The sequence below is a fragment of the Festucalex cinctus genome, chromosome 4 (assembly GCF_051991245.1).
Source record: "Festucalex cinctus isolate MCC-2025b chromosome 4, RoL_Fcin_1.0, whole genome shotgun sequence".
NCBI classification, from domain to species: domain Eukaryota; kingdom Metazoa; phylum Chordata; class Actinopteri; order Syngnathiformes; family Syngnathidae; genus Festucalex; species Festucalex cinctus.
In genome coordinates this window covers 22,638,203-22,661,037 of record NC_135414.1, presented here as the reverse complement: position 1 = coordinate 22,661,037, position 22,835 = coordinate 22,638,203, and the positions used below count along the sequence as shown (strand labels likewise).

General features: G+C 39.2%; 1 protein-coding gene across 2 annotated transcripts in view; it reads right to left on the bottom strand.

Annotated features, from left to right (window-relative positions):
* The window catches only part of slc6a2 (solute carrier family 6 member 2), a 31,910-nt gene extending 10,737 nt beyond the window's left edge, over window positions 1-21,173 (bottom strand). The window contains exons 1-7 of one of the 2 annotated variants that reach the window (XM_077518168.1): window positions 21,065-21,173; window positions 20,346-20,759; window positions 13,214-13,345; window positions 11,634-11,871; window positions 4,093-4,231; window positions 3,894-4,028; window positions 842-945 (exon numbers count right to left, since the gene is read on the bottom strand). In XM_077518168.1, coding sequence (XP_077374294.1) covers window positions 842-945; window positions 3,894-4,028; window positions 4,093-4,231; window positions 11,634-11,871; window positions 13,214-13,345; window positions 20,346-20,643 — 1,046 coding nt within the window. In that variant the 5' untranslated portion in view covers window positions 20,644-20,759; window positions 21,065-21,173. Of the gene's footprint in view, window positions 1-841; window positions 946-3,893; window positions 4,029-4,092; window positions 4,232-11,633; window positions 11,872-13,213; window positions 13,346-18,123; window positions 18,166-20,345; window positions 20,760-21,064 lie in introns of those variants that run through there. The other variant, XM_077518169.1, reaches the window with a different exon arrangement.
* Between the last annotated feature and the right edge of the window lie 1,662 nt (window positions 21,174-22,835).

Below are 22,835 nucleotides of genomic sequence, written 5' to 3'. Positions count from 1 at the left end.
GTCTGAATAGCTCATAAAGTCTCATAATACCGACTAGTGTTGTTCTGATACCGATACTGGTATCGGCAGAGGTGCCGATACTGCATTAAAACAGTGGTATCAGTATCGGTGACTACTCACAAGTAACATGCCGATACCATTAATTCCAACGCTAATATAGGATTTTGGATGCAGCATCTTGTGTCTTGCTCGTGCACGACATTCACTGATATGTGACATGTTCACTGCATGCTGATCTAAGATATCCTATTGAACCAATGGCAGGACAGCTTTTTCATGTTGAGGAAAAAAAACCTTAAGCATCGGTATGGTATCCGTATCGGCCGATACTGCAAAGCTGGGTATCGGTATCGGTATCAGGAGCCAAAAAACGGTATCGGAACAACACTAATACCGACCCCCAAAGCAGATTTCTGTGAGCACGACTTGGCGGCAACATCTGGACTAAACTGTCCAGAACACTATGTCAAAGCCAAAAGGTAAGCAGAGCTGCATTTACCGTACTTTTGTTGGATTTTAGCCTTAGCTAACAGTGTTATCAGCCAGTCGCCTCGCACATTTGACAAACAACTATTGACATTCATATTCACACCTTTGGATAATTTAAGAGTCGTCACTCAACCTAACGTTCATGTTTTTGGCATGTGGGAGGAAGCCGAGGGACCCGGTGAAAACGATCACGCGCACAGGGAGAACATACAAACTCCAGACAGGAAGACCTGAGCCCAGATTCAAACCCAGAACTGCCTGTGAGGCAGCTGTGCTAACCACTAATACACCGCATGTGCTGTGCCTTTTGGGTTCAAATTCAAAGACCTTTAAGAAGTATGTTTCTGCTTACCTGTAACAGTTATTGTCAAATTTGTTGTAGCTAGCAAAAGCAATGAGCACCCCGAATCCTGCTCCGAGGGAGTAAAATATCTGAGTGGCTGCATCGATCCACACCTATTGGCAAAAACAACACAAGACAACTTTTTAACGGTTAGCCCAGTGAAATAAATACACATTTCTACAAAAATTCTAAATATGAAGAAATGAAAGCACATTTTCTGCTCACAAAGATTCATATTGTGACGAACATCAGTGTCTCACAAGTCAATTCTATTTATTCCAACAAGATTCTTTTTTTTCTCTCTCTCTCTCTAATTAGCCCAGCGAGGGAGAGATGCTATCTTGAGTCTGTAATTGGGAATACGCTTTTATTATCCCCGCGGTCTTGATTCAGCACCGAACAACTTCGATTAAAGTCAGCACTAAGGAAAAATATCTCAACGGATGGTATTCGACAAATAAGATTACATAAGGAAATACGATAGAAGCTTGTGTGCAAATAAGAAACAATTGCACAAACAGTTCTCTGTAGAAGCTTTTTGATGTTGTTGTTTTTTCCTGAACTTTGAGCAACTGTTGATTAGCTGCAGATTTTGTGCTATGGTAGATGAAGATGAGCACCTGTAGCCATGACTAAAATATGACTTATTATGGAAAACTAACTTGTACAGGGCTGAAATCAAACCACTGAGTGAAATGTTTTATGTGCCTAATTTGGAAAATGTGTCTGTGAATGAGCTGTCTGCTGTCTGTCCCACTGTCAAGTAAATGGGGGTTGATGTGGCGGGTGGTTGCATATAGTTAAATTAGCTAGTGGTGGCTTTGCACAGGCACCATTAATTAATTTGCAGTCTGGACATGGAGGAATTGCTGTAACATGTCCTGTTCCGAAAGACGTCTCGAGAATTCTCTAATAACACCTGGAGTTGCAAAATTACAAGAATTTAAAAAATTGCTAACTTATTGAAATTGTGCTAATTTTCCAAATCCCCCAGTTTAACTTCACATGGAAATTGACCAGAAACCTTTTGGAAATTAACCGGAAATTTTCCACTTCCTTCAAACCCTAATAACGCTCCAAAAAGTCACTAGACTTGTAGTGTTGCTCAATCCTTTTGAGGGGTTAAGTCGCTAGAGGGGTTGGAAACATTGCTGAAATAGCCACAAAGTTGAACCAATTTAGCGGATATTAGATGTGCTGTAATTCTTTGCCTTTCTATATTTTGACTAAACAATCTGACAAACATTTGATTATCGTAATTTAAGACCCCCGGGAATAGTTTTAAATTGTGAAATAAATTGCATACAATGTCTCATTAAAGTGATGTTTCACGCTGTTCCAGATGTTCTTTGGTGGGTTTTCGTCCCCATTCCAGTTGGCTTCACAGGACTGACTTTTTGTGAACCAAAGGACTTTGATTTGCACCTTCTGTGACGTGCACTTTGAGCATATATAATGAAAATGTAGGCTACTATGTTCGCTTCACACATTACCCGCTAGCTAACGCTTGTTCTGGATCAAAATATTTGTCAATAAAGTTGAGAAAGTGAAAATGCAGGGTTGGGAAAACTATACCCCCCCTACTGTATGTTTTTTAAACCCACCCACCAAACACTTACGCTATCAAGACTGCTACAACAGTAGCAAAGCATTTTTTTTCTGAAAATGTGTTAAATAAAATTCATTCATATGTTTTTAAATTCACTTTCTATACATATCTTAAATAATTGTTTGATTAATTATAATTATAATAATGATAACATTTCAAAATATGAATCCAAATGATTTTTTTTATTTCTTATTAAAATTGATACCAGGCCTTATTTCGAGGTATCACTACTCACGATGGAAACCGCCCTCTTGTGGCTGTTTTACGAACAGGAACTAGAAATTAGAAATCACAAGAACAGAAAATTGTCATTAATTTCATGCAATTTTAAGAAAAATGCTATGTTGGGAGGTCTTTCTTTTGAAAATTATCTGTCATTGTATTTTTGGGGCAAATTGTATGTATCAAAAGTGGTATCGGTAAATAATTATTTAAAGTATTTTAAATATAAATTTGAATTATTCTTTTTAACCTCTATAAGTGATGTGACCCTTTTGTCCAATTAAAAAAAAAAAAGAACAATTCTGGCCCTTGAGCACAAAAGTTTGCCTACCCATGGTTTAGAATGTTTGTTCATTTGTTTGTTTTTTTTACAAGGGATGGGCGAGTACCGATACCAGGTATCGGGCCGATACCAGCCTTTTTTCAAGTACTCGAGTACTTGTCGTCACAAGTACTCGAGTACGTCAGTACGTGACGCAAGTACAAGCGACCGATGGCAGAGGGGGAAGACGTTAAGTGAGTCCTCCTTGCCTGTAACTAGCGCTAGCTTCAGCAGTTTTTCATCAAAACTTCACCGGTTTGGAAATACTTCAAAATTGTGAATCTTAAACTAAAAGAGCATTTTTGTGTTTTATTTTGAGCGTTAAGACTATTGAAGAGTGACTGTGTTGTTGTTTTTTTGTCAAAATTAACTCATTCCCTGCCAGCCCAGTTAAAATAAATCTTTGACGTCTATAGCCGTCAATGGCAGTGAATGTGTTAAAGGAAGTATATTTGTTTAAAAATATCTTTTAGTGATTTTTTTTAATTTGTCTAAATGTACTACTGGTATCGGCAGTTGGTATCGGTATCAGTGAGTACTGAGGGTCTGAGTATCGGTATCGGTCTGAAAAAAAAGTGGTATCGAACATCCCTATTTTTTTACACATTAATAGTTGAATAATTAACTTGTGCTTATTCTTGTATGGCATTCGTTCATGCAACTAATAAAGGTTTAAGAATCCTAAACCCAGCCACTGCCAGTATAGATAGATGGTTTTTGTTTTGTTTTTTAATGTGATGGTTGCGTGTAAAAATTGTGCCAAAACAAATGTGGCTCACTGCCTCAACCCATGACAGGATAAAAGTCTCAACTACAGCAGTAGAACACAGAATTCTTAACATAACCTATCTAAATGGGAAAATGACATTTCGTTTCATTTATCTGATGTTTATTGTTTTTTTGCTGACCTCCAGATTGTTGAGCCTCTTAAAGTCGATGTGCAGATAGGCCCGGATGCCATCCATGGACCCCGGCAGGGTGATTCCTCGAATGAGCAGCACAAACAGGACCACGTAGGGCATGGTGGCCGTGATGTACACCACCTAAGGGAAAACCAGACACGTTTGAAATGGAACCATTCTGTAGTATGGCGTGGCGGGCTAGTACCTTCCCTGAGGACTTGACGCCTTTCCATAAGCTGAAGTAGAGTATGAAGACCACCACCACCAGGCACAATGACAGCTCCCAGCGGGGGAGGCCCAGGTCCCCGATGCCTCTGCTCTCGTGGAGGTGCAACACGCCACGTCTGCATGGATACAAATACACACACACACGCACGACTGTGTTAAAGCAGTCCGATCTCAAACTTTCAGGTATTATTTTACCATGTCAGACCAAGAATCCTCTTCATTTTGAGTACACGTTCCATACCGCTTCTCACAATTTTCAACCAATCATCAAACTTTCATGTATTATCTGACCCTATCACAGCAAGAATTTCATAGATTTTGAAAGCGATATGGCGCAAGACGCCTGATGTGGCATAACATTGCTTCAGATACACTACAAATCCTTGTACAAATTCTTTCCAGAAGCACGCTATCAAAACCACCTCTGGCTCCTCCCATTCCAGTGCAAATGCCAGCTTTCCTGTTATTTTATTTTGGAGTGTGACAGGAAAGTTGAACAGGAGGCAACTATGCACATATGGAAGGATATTGAATTTTTATCTTATTGGTGATATACTGTCCAGTTCTGCCCAAATACAGTTTTATGTTGCTGAAAGCCTAACAAGTATGCAACTACTGCAGAGCATTTCTCTTAACACACTATAAAGGTGTTCTAGAATATGTATAAGCTTAGTAGCACAATGACAGATACTTGGAATGTATAACAGATAATCTGTTTTATCCATGGGCTAAATTTCTCAAGCACATTATAAATGTTTTCTTTTTTTTTCTTTTTTTTCAAGAAATACAGCAGATCACACTGTGGGAAAAACTTGGGAGTTAGAATTCAGCTGAAAAAATAAAACATTCATTTTCGACAATAACTGTCATAATGTATTTAAATACAGGTTTATTTGACAGCAGTGTCTGTATACATCTTCATTCAAGGTTGTCTGCTCCAAGAGTCTCTTGTGAGATGAAGACGAATAACGTCATATGTTGTCTTTGTGAGATCATTATTTCCAGCTACTCATAGAATGGCTTAGAAATACAAAGTCGTTGACTTCTTGGAAAAAAAACAAAATAAAACAAAACAATAAAATCTTTCAGACTTTTCTACTCATGACACTTATTCACCTCATAAGTACAATAATTTCTGATCAAAACTAATCATTGTGATATAATCCCAGTAGGTTCAAGAACAATTAGTTTACAAAATTAAGTTTTCCTGCACTGATCAGTTAAACTGCTACAACAGGGGTGTCCAAACTTTTTCCTCTGAGGGCCACATACAGAAAACTAGAAAGCTGCAAGGGCCACTTTGATTTTTTTTTAAAGTTATTTATTAACACATTCATTCAGACCAGCAAAAAAAAATATATATATATCATCATTTGACGTCTTTTTCCGTCAATGGCAGTGAATGAGTTAAACGGTAAAAATCAATGAAGCAATTATAAATTGTTGATATAATGTACAGTTACTTAGAAAACTTCTAATAGTGACAAAGCAAATAGTGACCCCTGTGTGCCACTATAATAGATTCGCCTCTCCATTGAGCAGCAGCTGAATCCCAACTTGACATTCTGAACCACAACAAGAACAATCGGTAGTAAATTGACCACACTTGAGAACCATTAATTTAATGTGATGTTTTCACAAATTGACCCTTGACACTAAGCAACAAGTGGATGAAACTATTTTTATTTCTGAAACTGAATTATTAGCTGAAAATTTGTGTCTTTGCGTAGCTAGAAATGTTTAATCCACCCTCTTTTTATTTATTTATTTATTTTTTTAAAAACAGCATTGAAAAATTATTTTTAGTATTTGCTGCGGGCCGCCAAAAAATGTATGGCGGGCCGCAAATGGCCCCCGGGCCGTAGTTTGGACACCCCTGTGCTACAACATAGAAAATTGACAAATTAACCAAGTAACTATCAATAAAGCAATATAAAGTAGGATTCTTGCTTTGTAATGGCTTGATAAAATCATAGTGCCAAATTAAATGTCATTAAAAAAAGTCCACCTTTGAATCAATGGGAAAGTTCAGCAGCATTCTTTTGTTGGGTTTTACTGACACAGACAAATAATCCCTTAAAGTTGTACGAGTTTGGTTGAGGCCACAAATGGTGATGAGGAACATGGACTGAGTCCATCTTTGATGTCCGTCAACGTGGACATCCTGTGACAAATCTTATTCAAATTCGTCATCAAGGTTCTCGCTCCGACATGGACAGCTAAGACCAGTGCATTCGCCCAAATCATAGTCTCCCTCCAATTGAATGGCAACTCGTCGAAATGACTTATTCATAATTACTACTACTACTACTACTGACTGCATTCTCCCCACCAATTCTCTGCTGAATGTAAACCAAACAGTGAACTTGAAACCAAGGGTCGTGGGGGTGCCTTTTCTTTTTTACTGTAAAATACTTATTTGGTGCTAGGAACAATGAAAATAAAGTTAATACGACGGCGTATTAGGGCCATGTAGAATTTTTTTAATTTATTTTTTTAGAGGGCGGGGGCAATAGGACGACAAAAAAAGTGGCAAATTTGCCATGTTTTATTAAGACGAGAAAAAAAGTGGCAGATTTGCCACGTTTTTCTCGTCGCACAGATGTTTGTGTCAAGTGTAGTGCCGGCAGAAAGGAAACGCATGTGTCACGCTACACAATTCAGAGTTTGCAAAATGTCCACGGTGGAAGAACTCATTAAAATGTACTTTTCGGTCGGGTTTTCAAACAAGGAGATACTTGCGGCAAATTTGCCACTTTTTTTTCTTGTCATATTAAAAAGCAGAAAATTTGCCACTTTTTTCTCATCATATTAAAAAGTGGGCAAATTTGCCACTTTTTTTCTCATCATAATTAAAAAGTGGAAAATTTGCCACTTTTTTTCTCGTCATATTGGCCCCGCCCTCTAAAAATAAAATATATTTCTCCGTGCCCCTAATACGCCGTCCTAAGTTCAAAATATACCATGTTGTTGTTGTAGTTGTTGTTCTAAAGTAGACAAAGAGTGGTGCTGACACCGTTAAATAATGCCACGGATTGGGAATATCGTGTTTTAGAATTTGTTGCGTCATTGTTGCTAATGCTTTCTGGTTCATGTTCCTCCATTTTCTTGCTGTCTCTTATAAATTCCTTCTCATCTCAATAAACCACAATCAACAATTCTATCAATACTTCAACCACAGTTGAGGAACAATGTTCTTGCTCTTCTATTATCATGAAGGGACAAAACCCATTTTTGAAACTTTGCAACCTCAAGTCTCAAGCTGAAGACACGTGATGTGCGACAAAGACTTTACGATGGCCCAGCGAGAGGCAAAGCACCAAGGAGCGACTGTGTTTGACTTCAATATATTTTTCTGTTTGTTTCCTGTGCTCCAGATTTAATTGAGTCGGCATGTGATGCGGTGCTGATAAACGGCGAAACCCAACACAACATCCAAGCACAAACAAGACACGCGAAGCAGAACGACATCCAGGCGGACAAGCCAAAAGGGATCTGTGAAAGTCCACTTTTATGTGGCCTTATCTGAGGGCTGATAGTACATTCAAAGGTTTTTTGTTGTTGTTGTTGTTGTTTTTTCTTTTCGGTGGACTTTTGGGAGCCAGATAGCCACTGGAGGACACAGACTCATTTGGAATGATAAATGTACAGCACACTCTCTGACCTGGACGCTGTGTGTCGGTGTTGCAATGCCCGAAGGCCTCCTTGTCCGGCTGATACTGTGGATAGCGTGCAGCCTGTGAACGCTCACTGGTAACTGCAATCCGAGTCCCTTTGGCCCAGTTAGTCCAAACACATTTTCTCTTATCATCACACAGCGAGCTGGTTCTGCTGCTGTGCTCGCTTCTCAGTGATGCCATTGAGTCGGGTGTATGCAGGCAGCAAAGTCTGCAGTGATTACAGAGCAACTAAACAAGAACGGCGCCTTCAAACAAAATGTGGGAGGAAAACACAAATGATCCAATTTGACCGGAATAATTCAATCTGCTGATTTTATTTTTCATTTTTTAGTTGTGTTTTCTGAAAGAAAGAAAAAAACAACAACTCCTGTCTTACCCTATTTGCAGACAGACTGAAAGAAGGGAAGGTCCAGTGCAAAATTTTGTGAAAAATTTGACGATTGCAATGTATCCAGGCCCTTAAAGGGGCTGTCTGCCGGTTTCACTCAGGAAAATGCACTTTTTAAATAAAGGATTTAAACAAACTACTTCTCAATTTATAGATATGGGATTTTCATAACGTGTGGAGGTGATTTGGTCCTAAACCCCCACACCCCCAGCCTGTATTTTGCCATTTTGTGTTTGTTTTGTAAACAGCGGGACGTTTCTGTGGAAAGACAGTGTTTACACCCTTCCAGCCAATCACACTGATTTTTTTTTTCACTCACTCATTCACACATGTAAGCATCTGTGAGTGAGTGAGTGAGTGAGTGAGTGAGTGAGTGAGTGAGTGAGTGAGTGACTGAGTGAAAAAAATAATAATAATTTGTGCGTGCTTTCAAATTGCCGCGGGAGTGACGTCACGCAGCCGACACGTTCGCCCGGCCCCGTTTGCGACAGCCACCCCCCGCTCTGCGATTGGCTGGAGGGGTGAAAACATTGTCCTTCCACAGAAACGGCCCGCTGTTTACAAAACAAACACAAAATGGCAAAATACAGGCTTGTGGTGTGGGGGTTTTGGACAAAATCACCCCCACATGTTATGAAAAGCCCATATCTATAAATTGAAAAGTAGTTTGTTTGTTTAAATCCTGTATTTAAAAAGTTCATTTTCCTGAGTGAAACCGGCAGACAGCCTGTTTAAGTAGCAAATCTTGCAGGAATTACACCCGTAGTGACATCCATGATCTATTTGGAGGATATCATTAAAAACGCTCATATCCTCAAAGAATGCGCTTCGGTGTTTGGGGCCCAGCCATTGTCTACATGGCATCACATCCAGGGTCATCATGATGTTATCATTACATCGTTTCAAAATTAAAAAACTTACTTTGCTGTCCAGTACATGATGTGTTAAATTACTTGGTGATTATCATTCGTAGTGTAGAAGTGCTCTGGACACATTTTCATTCGAGTATCGGATTCTCATGTTTTCCTTGGGATTTTTCAACTGTGAAAAAGAGTTCACGGTATTATAAACAGCTCTCAGTATGATACGAGCTGTTCTACGCCCCATTAACTACAACCACAAATTTAACATTGTCATGACGAAGAAAGAAAACAATTTTGAAAGAGTGAGCTAATAAAGCCCCAGATGAAGTAAAAACCCGCCAAAACGTTTAACTCACAAATGCTCATTAAACAACAACAATAATAAACATACAAACACTCTTGTAATCACATTTGGTCATAAATTAAGTATGACCCTTGGAGGACACAATGGACGGGTGGAGTTTAAAGAACTATTGTCTTGAAGAGTCATCGATGTTTACTCTATAATCAGAATCGTTAATAAATTTATGGCTTCAATATTTGTTACTGCCATGTATTTGTTGCCTGAACCTTGTCATGATGTTGAATGTAGTCATACAAAATGTACGAAGTGTATTAAGCGTTTCCAAATGGTCCGGACTGCAGCGGCGCATGCTTGAAGTGAATTTCCCAAACCACCCAAATGTATTTATTTTTTTTACTTGCCAGACCCAACAGCAATACTCTTAAAATAAGTATCTCCTCTATTCTATTCCTTCTATCTATCTATCTATCTATCTATCTATCTATCTATCTATCTAAAGATTTAGCAAATTTCTTTAAGCATCTGTTCTGATGTTTTCATGTTTTAGTGAACACAACAAACGCCACAGTGCAGATTGGGGAAAAAAAAAAAAGTGAACCATTGAGATTTATGAACTATTTGAGCCTCCAATAACCTCAACCAAACATTTCCTGTGGTTGCAAATCAGACCAGCATAACAGTTAGGAGGAATTTTGAAAGTTCAGTGATATTCTTGGTGTGAATTACTTTCTTCAGGTCATGTCACAGGGTTTCATTCAGGTTAAGGTCAGGAACCAGATTGGGCCGGATGCCTTATTTTGTTGACACCATCCAGTTCTCTCCTTTGGGTCATTGTCTGTTGCATCAGCCATCTTATATCAGCCTTTTATTGGCAGACATATGGAAGGAAGCAGTTCTAGTGCAACATTTCTTGATAAAATTGATAATAGCAAGGCCCTAAAGTAGCAGAGCAGTCCCCAACGACGTTGCCCTCGAACAACCATACTTCGCGTTCAGGATTGTGCTTTTCTTTCTCCACACAAAGGTTTTGTTTGTTCCTTCCAAACTACACAACTTTGGCTTCATCCATCCACAGAATATTTTCCTAGTAGCGCTGTGGGAAATACTGGCGCTCTGCTGCGAACTTCAAACAGCAGTGGCTTCATCCCTGGTGTCCCTCTGATGACATCCATTCTTGCTTCATATTTTACTTCTCAAAGATTCCTCAACAGAGATGTGAAAATGCGGCAGGGATTTCTGACCGTTTTTAGCTGACGCTGTCAGCTTTTTATCCGCACCTCAATGGGCATTCTGCTCTGTGCTCTTGCTACATTTCTTGACAGGACAGCCACTCATTCCGCAAGTGACAACAGTGCTGAACTTTTGCTATTTTAAACAACCTGTTTTCCTTGGATTGATGAACATCAAAATGTAAACAATATTGGTACTCTGAGAGCTTTTTTTTTTTATTTTTTTTTGCTCTAGGTTAGGTTCACACGGGGCAAGTCAAGAAAGCAAAACTAGCACCAACACAGCAGCTCATCACATTGATTGGATTGTTGGTTGGCTGACTCCTGACTCTGATTAGCTCCTAGGTTAAGTCATGAAAGTAAAAACTACTAAGTCACATACGTTTTACTTTTTGTTTACATGGTGAGTACAATAAAAACAGAAATAGATTTAACTGATTCTGTGGTATTAGTTTAAGCAGGTTTGTTTATTACTGTTACTTTTACAATTTTAGGAGCGATTCTAAATGAATCGAGCTAATTCAAAAATGTTTACATAATTTTACATGGTTTAGGAGTTTGCTAAATTACTTCCTTATTGTTTTTATAGTCTGACTTTGTTAACTTTATATTTCAACATTGTTCTGAACGAACTTCTTTTTTTATATTGTGACTTTTTTTTCTTAATACTACATTATGCTAAGCCTTTATTCTTGTAACATTGCAAGTGTTTTGCCATTAGATAACAAATCTATTTTTGTCTCCCCTATTTCATACAGAGAAAATTCAATGCTAGTGCCACTATTGCATTGAAACACTATTCATTGTTTGTGTATATGTTATGGTCTGCTCTATCTAGTACCTTAAATAAAGTTATGAAAGTAAATGTTTTGTAAATCAGAGTCCAGGTTTTATAAGAGGTCACAAAAAAAACAAAACTGCAGGCAATACTTGTTCAATTGGCATCTCATTGAAATTGAGACGTCAATGAAAGGGCATTGAATTACTGCAAACGGCTGTCGAGGAACAAGCACATTCCAAAGAGTGAAATGAGTTAACTCAAAAAGTCACTTACTCATAGTATTCCGCCGCTGGGGTGATCTTGTATTTGGCGTACGAGGTACCATTGCCCAAGACCGAGCCGTTGATGGCCTTGGGGTCGGTGCAGTTGGGGCTGTTCCAGGGGTTGTCACATTTGAGCCACGGCAGCTCGCGGGTCATGGAGGAGAACAGATAGTGGAGTGACCAGGCGATGATGACGTTGTAGTAGAAGCCCACGTAAAGGGCGATGACAATCACTGTGTAGCCTACACCTGTGAAGCAAGGCAACATGTCAGCATTTGCAATAAATACTTTTTTTTTTTTTGCCTGTATTACCGTTTAAATTTGATAAAACCTCTTGTATTATTACTATTATTTTCCTTAGACACTAGGGACTCTATTTTCGTGATCAACAAAAAATGTCTGGGACAAGACACGTGTACATCTGCGCAGGGGTTGGCAAGACTTGTTTTGGTATTTTTATAGACGCACACAGCTCAGCACAGTTTAAAACGGAGCTTTGCGTGTACATCTGTGAAATTATTATAGGTCTAAATTAGGTGTGATTTTGAGTGTGAGTGGTTGTTGCCCTGCAACTGGCTGGCGACCAATTCAAAGTGTACCCCACCTACTACCCGAAGATAGCTGGGATAGGCTCCAATGAACCTAGTGAGGACAAGCGCTTGGGAAAATTGATGGATGACATTTTTCTTAGAACATTCAATCTTTCTTTTCTTGTAAGTTAAATGATTTGTCGGCGAGACTCTAATAAACACATTAAAACAATGCTAAATGGCCTGTGAAACAAACAAGCCAAAAATAACCATGATTGCAGAAGATGCAACGAAGATTTACAGAAATTAAGCTTTGGGCAACTTTCTAGTGTTGTAATTTAGTTCCACATCCCATCTATATTTAGGATAGAGGCGTACCTGCACATGCTCCCCATCCAAACATATGGCCTGAAGTGACGTCAGCCACTTGACATGAATGGAAATAAATGGTGGGCTTGTTGTCACGGTTATGATAAAAACAGGAACTGAAAATAAGCAGGAATCAGGTCACTCTGCTGTCTGCTGTTAAGCTAAAAACACATGGCTCAAAAAGATAAAGATACTATGGAAATGAACACTGGTCTTAGCGGTGGCATATACATTGTTTTCAAGTTTTGTAATTTGTCACAAAGGAGCCGTTAACCGTTTAAAAATGGTAGAATCCTGTGTCATTATAATCCATGAACCAGGAACTAGCCTGCTAGCTCGAAAAACAACAGATTTAACCTAACTCGGTCGTTCCACCAATTTTTCCTGTCAGTTACAGGCAGGCATTTTCTTTTGAACAGCTGAGGCTCAATTTGATCTTTCGCCTTTCTCAAGAGTAAAAAAATGGTACAGTCCTGTCATCGTACCAGGAAATAACCTGATGATGGAGAAACACAAAGTTACTCTGGAGATTTTTCACTTCAGTTATCTTTCACTTTTTGGCTTTTTCATCACGGTGGAAACTAGATTATGCTAAATATGTTTCAAAAGAGTCAGAGCAGAAGTCAAAGGAAATAACAGGACGATTACGTGTTTTTCGTGAGCACAATGTGTGGTGCAAAATCCAGTTCACCTTTAAAGATGGGGCAGATCTTCCACACGGTGGCCGCCCCCTCCCTCGTGTACTGGCCCAGGGCCAGCTCCATGTAGAACAATGGCATCCCCGCGATGACCAGGAAAAGAATGTAGGGGATCAAAAAAGCTCCTGAAAAAAAGAAAAACAGAAATAATTGCATTTGAAAAAAGAAAGACAATCAAGTGAGCATAGCACCCCTGTGGATGTGTGACATAACGATGAGGAAATGTCACAGTGATTTGGTGGACAATAGAATTAGGGAAACAACGGAACAAGACCATTCATGATAATTAGATGCAACGGGTTGATGAAGGAACGAGTCTGAGGGCTTGTATGTTGAAGAGGTGGCCATCTTGACATTCTAGGAACGCCAACATGTGCATGCGTGCAGGCAGGAAAGGCGGGCAGCTATGTTCATGCGGCACAACGAGGAAATGAACTCCAGTAATTAGATGTTCCTTCATGTTGCAAACGACACATTATCTACAGTAATAAATAGCTTTTTGCCCTAGGCTTATATGACTGACAGGTCAGTGGCGTAGCTGAGACCTCTTGAGGATCGCACATGCCGCACACACATGACCGCACACACACTATGTGGACTACAGCCCCTCCCCTCCCCAAATGCAAAGTAGTCAATGATGAGTCTAGACAGAAACACAAGCACACGTCATTAATGATGAACTTTTCATGGCTCATCCGACAGCTTTTTAACACGACTGATGCTGCATTCGAGGATGGTCGGAAGTCGGATATATCCGAATTGGTTTTTCCCAGTTCCGACCTGAAAGCGTTCTAGGCGAACATAAATAACCAAAATGGCGGCTAATGATAAATAGTTTTGTTGTTATGTCGAATAGTTATGAGTGAAGAAAGAATATAGTTTTATACACGAGTAAATTGTGTTTTGCCATTCAAAGTGACGTCACATTGTAGTCCGCCGGTGAAGTCGGGGTCCTTTTTTTCTTACGACTTGGCAAGTGGAATTTCCGAGTTCCCTTACACACTTCCTGGTTTGAACTCGGAGAAGTCGGACTTCCGACCATCCTCGAATGCAGCATGACTACCTGCAATCAAATCAATATCTGTCAGTCAAGCCATCTACGAGGCTACTGAATGTCCATATAACGATCCATCGTTTTATGTCTGTCCTCCCATTCATCTTCCTCCGTCCATCTTTCCACTTGTCCATAGAACTTGGTCTTATCTATGTATGTTCGTCCATCCATCTTTATAGTCTGTCTGTACATTCTTCTAGTGAGCTGTCTGCCATCAACCGACAATATTTCTACTGTATCTCTTTCACCATCCGTCTGTCCATCTGTCTATGTCAGGTTTTCATTCATCCATCTAACTACGTCTGTCCATCCATCGACCAGATCTGTCCCGTACATCAATCGTGTGTCCAACTGGCCTTCCTTTTGTTCATTTATCAAGACATCAATCATTCTGTCCAATTGTCCAACTATGTCTGTCTGTCCATCGGCTGTATCTATTGTGCAACTGTCTATTTTAGAGTTCACCAAGCGTTTTGAAAGTGAGAGCTACTTCTTGTGTACTGATTAATGAGGCCTACCAGTTTGATACACACTTCTGAAATAAATATACTCAAATTGCCTACAATGATAATTCAACAACATAGAAAACAAACTGATACATATTCAAAACAGATATCTGCAAGTGTTCAAATAATCGCCTCGTCAACATTCCAAGGAAATCCCTTTTTAACTAGCAACTATCACTGACTATCAGAGATTTATTTTTAGAACATGCCCTTAATCTACTCAAGTGGTCCTGAGGGGCACAACCTGGTGCCCATGGACACCATGTTGGTAAGCCCTAACCTAGCTCCATCTATTTCCTTCCATCCATACATCTATCGATCTGTCTGTCCGGCCGTACATCAGTCTGGCAAATAAGACATGTTTGCGTCCATCAATGTCTGCCTGTTTTCCTTTTAGTCCTTGTCTGTCTGTCCTTCTATTTTTATCCATTCATCCGCTAAATTGTTTGCCTTCTTCTTTGCCAGAAAATAATACCACACCATCTATCTGCGTCAAACCACCATGTACGGAACTCTATTTCAAGTTTTACTTTATAGACAAAAGTTTTTGCTTTTAGTAGAAGGGGATTTTCGTATAGGAAAACAGCAAAGTTGTAAAGCCGTCACTCTCTCTCACGGAGCACGGAGGAACAAATCCTCCTCAACATTTGAAGCCAACAAAAACAGAGCCCGCTTTTCAACAGGAGGCACATTTTGCTGGTTAATGATATTTTAAGACAAAGGTCTGAATAAAAGCAGCCGGTCAGTTTTTAAGGTGGTTCACTCTTTCCGTTTGTTGACTATAATCTGCCGAGTGAACAACCAGCTTTATGGGACATTCAAATGACACAAACGCTTAAAATCAATCCCAAACTTTTCATTTCTTTCCACCAAACTGTCCTGTATTGATGCAGAAAATGAATAAAAGCCTCAGCCTTTATTTTCCAAGTGCTCCGAAATGAGATTTCAGGACATCCCGGTAAACACACTGAAGATTAATCCGATTTTATGCATAGCATTCCAATAGAAAACCACCAAACTTGGACCTGTAAGGCAACCATGGGCTTTTCTTATTGGTGGATGATTGGACCACTTTGTGAATTTCAAGACTTGCCATTCCCATCGACACTGCCATGACTACCATGAAAGCCAAGATGTTGCACTTTGGAATGACCTTACGACTGTTTCATGCTTTTTATCTGAGTTTGAGCTACAGAATAAAACGTCTGAGTGAGTGCTCGTCTAAGACTGATGATTCCATACTTTTAGCTTGGGGTAGTACCTGATAATAAAATGCTGTACACCTCAATTCAGCCTTTCTGTCTACCCAGAGAGATCCTACAGATATCTTTTACCGTCATATAAGCGTTTCGGAAAATGGATGGATACACCGTGTTTCTAGCAAAGGCAAATTTTGACAGGACACTTGGACACTGTTTTTAATGTCTCCCTCAAACTTGATTCACTGTCTCATGATGCCTCGAAGTTTATCTTGTGAAAATTGAATAGCTGTCCTGTTAAAATGTTCTTACGTACATATTATTAGTAGGTGGACTGTGCCTCCAGGAAAAATAGGTTTTTAGACCTGAAAGCGCTTTATAAATAAAGATGAATTGACTTGACTATGCTATGAAACTGTCAAAGACTACATAATTTTCATCATTGCTCCAGCCACTAGGGACATCTGACCACAATGTGGCTTACCTCCTGTCAAAGGAGAGGCCCCAAGAATGCTCAGTTAAAGTATTGGATGACAGTATTATGGCCTGGCAGGGCTGTTTTGACTGCACAAACTGGGATGACACAATCATACGGAAAAAAAAGCCCCATCGAAGTCTTTCATAAAGACAATCCCTCGAAAACAAATAGAAGCATCTCTGGGGCGGTGACGCGCAGTGGTGGAGTGGTCGTCTCGCAACCCAGAGGTTGTGGTTCAATCCCGTGCCAATGTGACCATGTTGAAGTATCCTTAAGCAAGATACTCAATGAACAGTCGAATGTGAAGCATTTTGAGGGCTATATAAATAAAATACCAAGTACCATTTCATAATTAAAAAGAAAAAAAAAACATTGGAATCAGGATGACACAACCATAATCCATCCAGAGATGGATTAAAAGACACACAGCTGGATAAATACAGTTACACACAGACGATTTAGCCAACCCTGGTGTCAAGCAACTCACGTGAGGAATGGCAGAGGATCAAGGCCATGATCAACGTCCCATGCAAGGACAGAAGGAAAACTTCCTTGTAGATAAGAGACTTAGAATGGGCAAAAAGAAAGTCTGTGCATTTGGCACCAGCAACGAGCTTGCATCATGCTGTCTCCTCCATCCCCCGCATCTGTCCTAAAGATCAAACAGTCAGATGTCTTTCACCTTTCTAGTCACAGTAATACACAGAGAAGTCCTGGCCACGACAAAAGCACTATGTAGCACAATAAGTCTCTTTGTTCACTGACATTTTTAAGTCTCCCCTTAAAATATCTGAAAAGTCCCAATCCTGTGTAAATCCTCCACAATTGTATGAATGCCAAAACTGCTAAGACCTACCAACTTCTGACCAGTAGTGCTGACATAAAGGGTCATTAAGTGCCTGGCGGGTCTCGTCAAGAGATACAATGCATTCCAAGCTCACAATCTTGTGGACCCTCTGCCATTCACTCATTGAATCTCCATAAAGGGTAGCTAATGCAATTATGACAACTTTTGCCCAATCATCTTGAGAAACCAAGGACTCATTCAAAGATTACAGCTGGCTCATTTCTGTCAGACGTGATGACAACATTTATAGGCTCTCCACAAGGATGTGTTTATGTCTGTTATTACAAATTCATCAACTAGAACTTTACAAAGCAGTCTTGTTATAAAATAAGCAGATTACATACATACATACATAGCTCTAATGAGCCTGCATAGGGCAGGGAGGAAGATCATGGGCCGATTCCAGAAACTTAAAAAAAAAATAGTTCAATAAGTCACACTACTTATTTAAAATACCAATAAGTACCAAATAAAAGTTATAGATTTGATCAAGTCACCACAATCCACTGACAGTGTCATCAATGCGAAAACACTGGCATTGCACTGGACGACAAGCTGAAATGGAACACGTGGACACTAAAAGACTTTTTAAACAAACTGCTTGTCTTAAATGTCAGTTGCAAAACACTTCAAATGTTTTATATTGCTTGATGAATTGTCTGCTGGTTTGGAAATGCATCACAGTCGCAGAAAAAGATGATCGGAAAGCCAGTGACAACTGCCAGCCAGTTGCTTGTAAAAACATGCTAGGCAGCGAACACTTTTATAAAAACAAACTGGTGAGAAAGGCAAATAACATTGCACATTAATGATACACACCCTCTGGCATCTTGCATCTCCGCGTTACTTCTGCCCATCCAGTCCTGCAGTTTTAGATATCTACCTCCTTTAACACAGCTGATTTAAATGATTAACTCATCAGCAAGCTCCGATAACGATCCTCACCTGTGTTGGAGGAGTGAGACAACTAAAACACGCAGGACCAGGTTCTCGAGGAGCAGGGTTGCCTACCTTGGCTGGCCTAGTCAAACCCAAGTGTATCATGTCGTGTTTCTGAAGTCTGTTCTTTGTGTTATGTCTGTCTGCGTTTGATGTATCAACTATTTGTGATTGTCATATTTGTACTGCCATTGGGTGCCTTATGATTATACCACCAAACTAACTATACGGGACAATACAAGTGATATACCACTACTCCCGCTGGCATGATTTTCAAAACAAGTACTGTACATACAATACAGTACTTCTGAATGTATTAGACCAGTGATGGCCAATGAGGATGCCATGAGAGATCATCCGGAGTACTACAAGAAATAATCCAAATTCAATTAATTTGTCCCAAAAAAATATTAGGCCTACTATATACTGTATTTCCTTAGCCATGTATTCCACAACAATGAAATGCTCTTCTATTAGCTGGCAGAAGGTAGACGCACTCCACATATCCACCTGTTGCCTTTCATGCAATAAGTCATGGCTTCCTGCAAGTACACTATGCATATATTTGTATCCTCATAAGTCAATTTGTGAGTAAACTGAGACAGGATCGTCGTTATTTTAGCATGCATATTATTTGTGAAATTTTTGTTTGACGATGCACAGTAGGGGTGTTAAAAAAAAATCGATTCGGCGATATATCGCGATACTACATCGCGCGATTCTCGAATCGATTCAATTAAAAAAAATCGATTTTTTTTTATTTATTTTTTTTTTATTTATTTATTTATTTTATTTTTTTTAAGAGCTCAGAATTGTTCATTCGGTATTCGGATTCAACGGATTCAACGTCTTATCATCATTGCCTTTTTTTTTTGTGTGTGTGTGAATCGATTTTTAAACTTCCATTTTTAATGGAAAAATATTCAACAAAACGTCTGACTTCGGGTTAGGATTCACACCTTGAGCATGGAAGAATGTTATATGAACGGAACATTAAGCCTTAATATTTTATTTTAATGCTGTTCAAACATGAAACAGATTACAACCTCTATAAGATAAATAAATAATACATTTTCATATAAATCTTACACTCTACAAGCTTACTGATTAGTATTTTCTAAATTTGAATGAAAAAAAATCGCAACAATCGACTTATAAATTCGTATCGGGATTAATCGGTATCGAATCGAATCGTGACCTGTGAATCGTGATACGAATCGAATCGTCAGGTACTAGGCAATTCACACCCCTAATGCACAGTGAGATTTTCGAATGTAAAAGGAGTGTAAAATAAAGGCGTAATAAGGTTATAACACTTCATTTCTATTTTTAATGATTCCATGTATTTATTACAGTCTTCCCTCGCTATAACGCGGTTCACTTTTCGCGGTCTCGCTGTATCGCGGATTTTTTTGCAAGTGCAATTTTGCACATTTTTTTGCAGTAATATACCCATTTTATAAAAAATTATGAAGTTTTGAACATTATCAATGTTTGAACAAGAGAGAAATGTGAGAACATGTAAATGCCTCAATGAGAAAAGTGTCTAAATTGTGTGGTAGGGTATTTTAGAGCCTTAAAACATTTATAAGAATTGTAAAAAATAAAGCTAACTACTTTGTGGATTTCATTTATTGCGGGTATTTTTTGGAACCTAACCCCAGCGGAAAACGAGGGAACACTGTATTGTTATCCATGAATTTCCAATTTTAATATAACCAAACAGGAAAATAAATAAAAATAAAATTGCCCTTAAGATGCTAAATAATAGTTACGCACTCACATTCCTGAACAGAAACTTCAGTTTCAAAGTCACTGGAATTGATAGAGTCCACATTAAAATATATCTGGCAAAACGCAGTAAAGCACATTATTTCTTGATTATAATGTCAAAATTAATTATAAGCCCATACATTCCTGAACAAAAGTTTTAGCTCATTGAGATTGAAAGAGCGCATTAAAGCCAGATGGTCTCCTCTCTAGTTGACGTCAGGTGATCTAAAACATTGTTGAATGCACTGTGCATGCAAAGTCATCACTGTGAAATTAATTTCTACGCCACATGTTTATGAATTGCACGCATTGGAAAAGTGAGTACTCACCCCCGCCGTTTTTGTAGCATAGGTAAGGGAATCTCCAAACATTTGCCAAGTCGACCGCGAAGCCAATGACCGAGAGCAGAAAGTCAATCTTCTTGCCCCACAACTCCCGCTCCTCCTCGGAGTCGGACCCGGGCGGTCCCGTGCATCGGCTGGACGCGGGGACGATGGACGAGCTGGTGTACTGCACGCCGTTCTGGTCCTTGACCAACAGGAGCTCGACTTCCTTTTTCTCCACGTTGCATTGTTTGAGCGGGGCCACCGTCGTGAGCTTGTTCTCGGGCACAACCTGGATGTTCATCTTTGGAATGTGGTGCGCTCTCCTCACGGTCCACTCGGCGCGGTGTGCTGGCGCTGTGCGAGCGGGCGGGTGCTCTCCACGGGAAAAAGAGCCGGCGACACCTTCGCGTACATGGGCTGCGAAAGGGGAAAGGAGGTGGGGGAAGGTTATGTTAGGTGATCGTGCGTAAAAGTTGCGCCATTACGCACGGAAAGAAATACACTTTGCGAGTAGCAATATTAAAAAATTTCTTGAGCGTGTGCCACCAACAAACAAACAAATAATAATCAATTAACAGCCGATAAAGTAGTTCTTACAAGCATAGAACAAGCTACTCAATTAAGAAAAATCATCCAGAAAATGTCTCGTAAAGAAAACAATAAAGCTTCACGGCTCGTTTTGTAAGCCAGTAAAAGATAAAGCTGGCGTAAAAAGCACGTACTTGGTCACTTTTAAGTACAAGTCTCCATGACCCGGTGTCGCTCTGCTTTGGATGCGTTTGAAGGGAGCTGGCCCATCCTGAAGAAACTTTTAAGACTCGCCCTCATCCAACCAGAGACGCTAATAAAAAAAAAAAAAAAAAAGGGTCTGTTTTTTTTTTTTTTTTTTAACCGGGTTTCCCATCCACGTGATGTACCATAATTGGCCACTTTGTCTCCACTTGCAACTGGATGTGCTTTTTTTCTTGTATTTATTTATTTTGTTGTTGTGCATGAGAAGCTCAAGTTCTCATAAATTGTCTCATGTGCACTCTGTCAACTGTCTACATTTATTTAGGAGAATAAAAGGGCAATGTAACTGAAAATCCTGGAAATCCCTGTTCTAACAGTTGCAGTAAACCTTTTTAGCCACACACACACACACACACTTCCCTTTGCACACCACCTAAAAAAAAGTCAAAGCCTGTTTCAAGGCAATTAGGTTTAATCAGTCAAGTATAATCAAGTGGAGTCAAGAATAAAGTATATTGAGGGAATAGTCATATTTTGTGTTTTTGGGAGGGTAGTGTGCGTACACAACAGTTTGGGAATCACTGATCTAACCTTTTCTGAATGCCTTCACTGTGAATAAGTAAATATTAACTCCTCAAGACCAAAAATCACACTTAAGTCTTACCCTAACACTTTTCAAGTTGCACCCCTTCATCCAGAATTTGGCATTCATGCACCTTCAAAGTAGTCAAAACAAAGTTCATATCCAATTAAGCCGATGTTTAAATGAGGTGACAATGCATTTTATGGAGAAATATTCACATTTAATCATTTCTATTCTGTTTTGGAGGGCGGGTTGGATGCACCACAGTTTGGGAATTGCTGATCTAACCTCTTTTGGACATGTTGACTCATTAGAAAGTTTGCAAGTGTTGTTCCGAAAGACTCACAACGTATCTAACGCAGTCTTTCCCAAATGTTTTGTTTTGATCAAACACATGGAGGACTACCAAAATTACTGCCAAGAGGCTGCCTTGGACAATTTTAAATTGGATGTGCTTAAACAATTTATTGGATTATCAAAAATGAGTTAATAATAACTGATCATTGATTAGCTGTTGATTAATCTTTTAACACATTCACTGCCATTGACGGCTATAGACGTCAAAGATTTATTTTAACTGGGCTGGCAGGGAATGAGTTAATTGTTCTTATTTTACTTACTAAGTAAAATTTCTACAGACTCTCACAATCAACCTTAATTTATCACAGCAAACATAAGTTGTATGTCTGCTTGATGATAGATAAAATCATAATGTATTAATTATGCACTGTGTACAAACACAAATGGTGGCCTTTGCAAGTGATTTGATTGTGTAACCATTATTATTGAGTTTGAGTAGTAATTCAGTGTTATACGAAAACTCCCTCAAATTTTGCATGCAACTAAACTTGCAAAAATAATGTTTACATTATGGACTTTATCTGTTTCTTCTCTGCACTAAAGTGATCAAATTAGGGTTTTTCTAAGAAGCAGTAAAAGCATTGTGTTCCACACGTAATTCAATTGCACATCAGCTTTTGCCAGGGGGAATGATTTCTATTAGATATGGTTGATCAGTTCATCCCATTAAAGTCAATGACTGTCCTCTTTGCTCTTCGGGGGTTTGTTTTATAAAAGCCTAATAGGCTCGGTTGTTGTGTTGTGTGGAGATTGATTAACTGCAGTGAAGGGAGCAGGTAACAAGAAAAGATGATATTACTGTTGGTTTTTTTTCACTG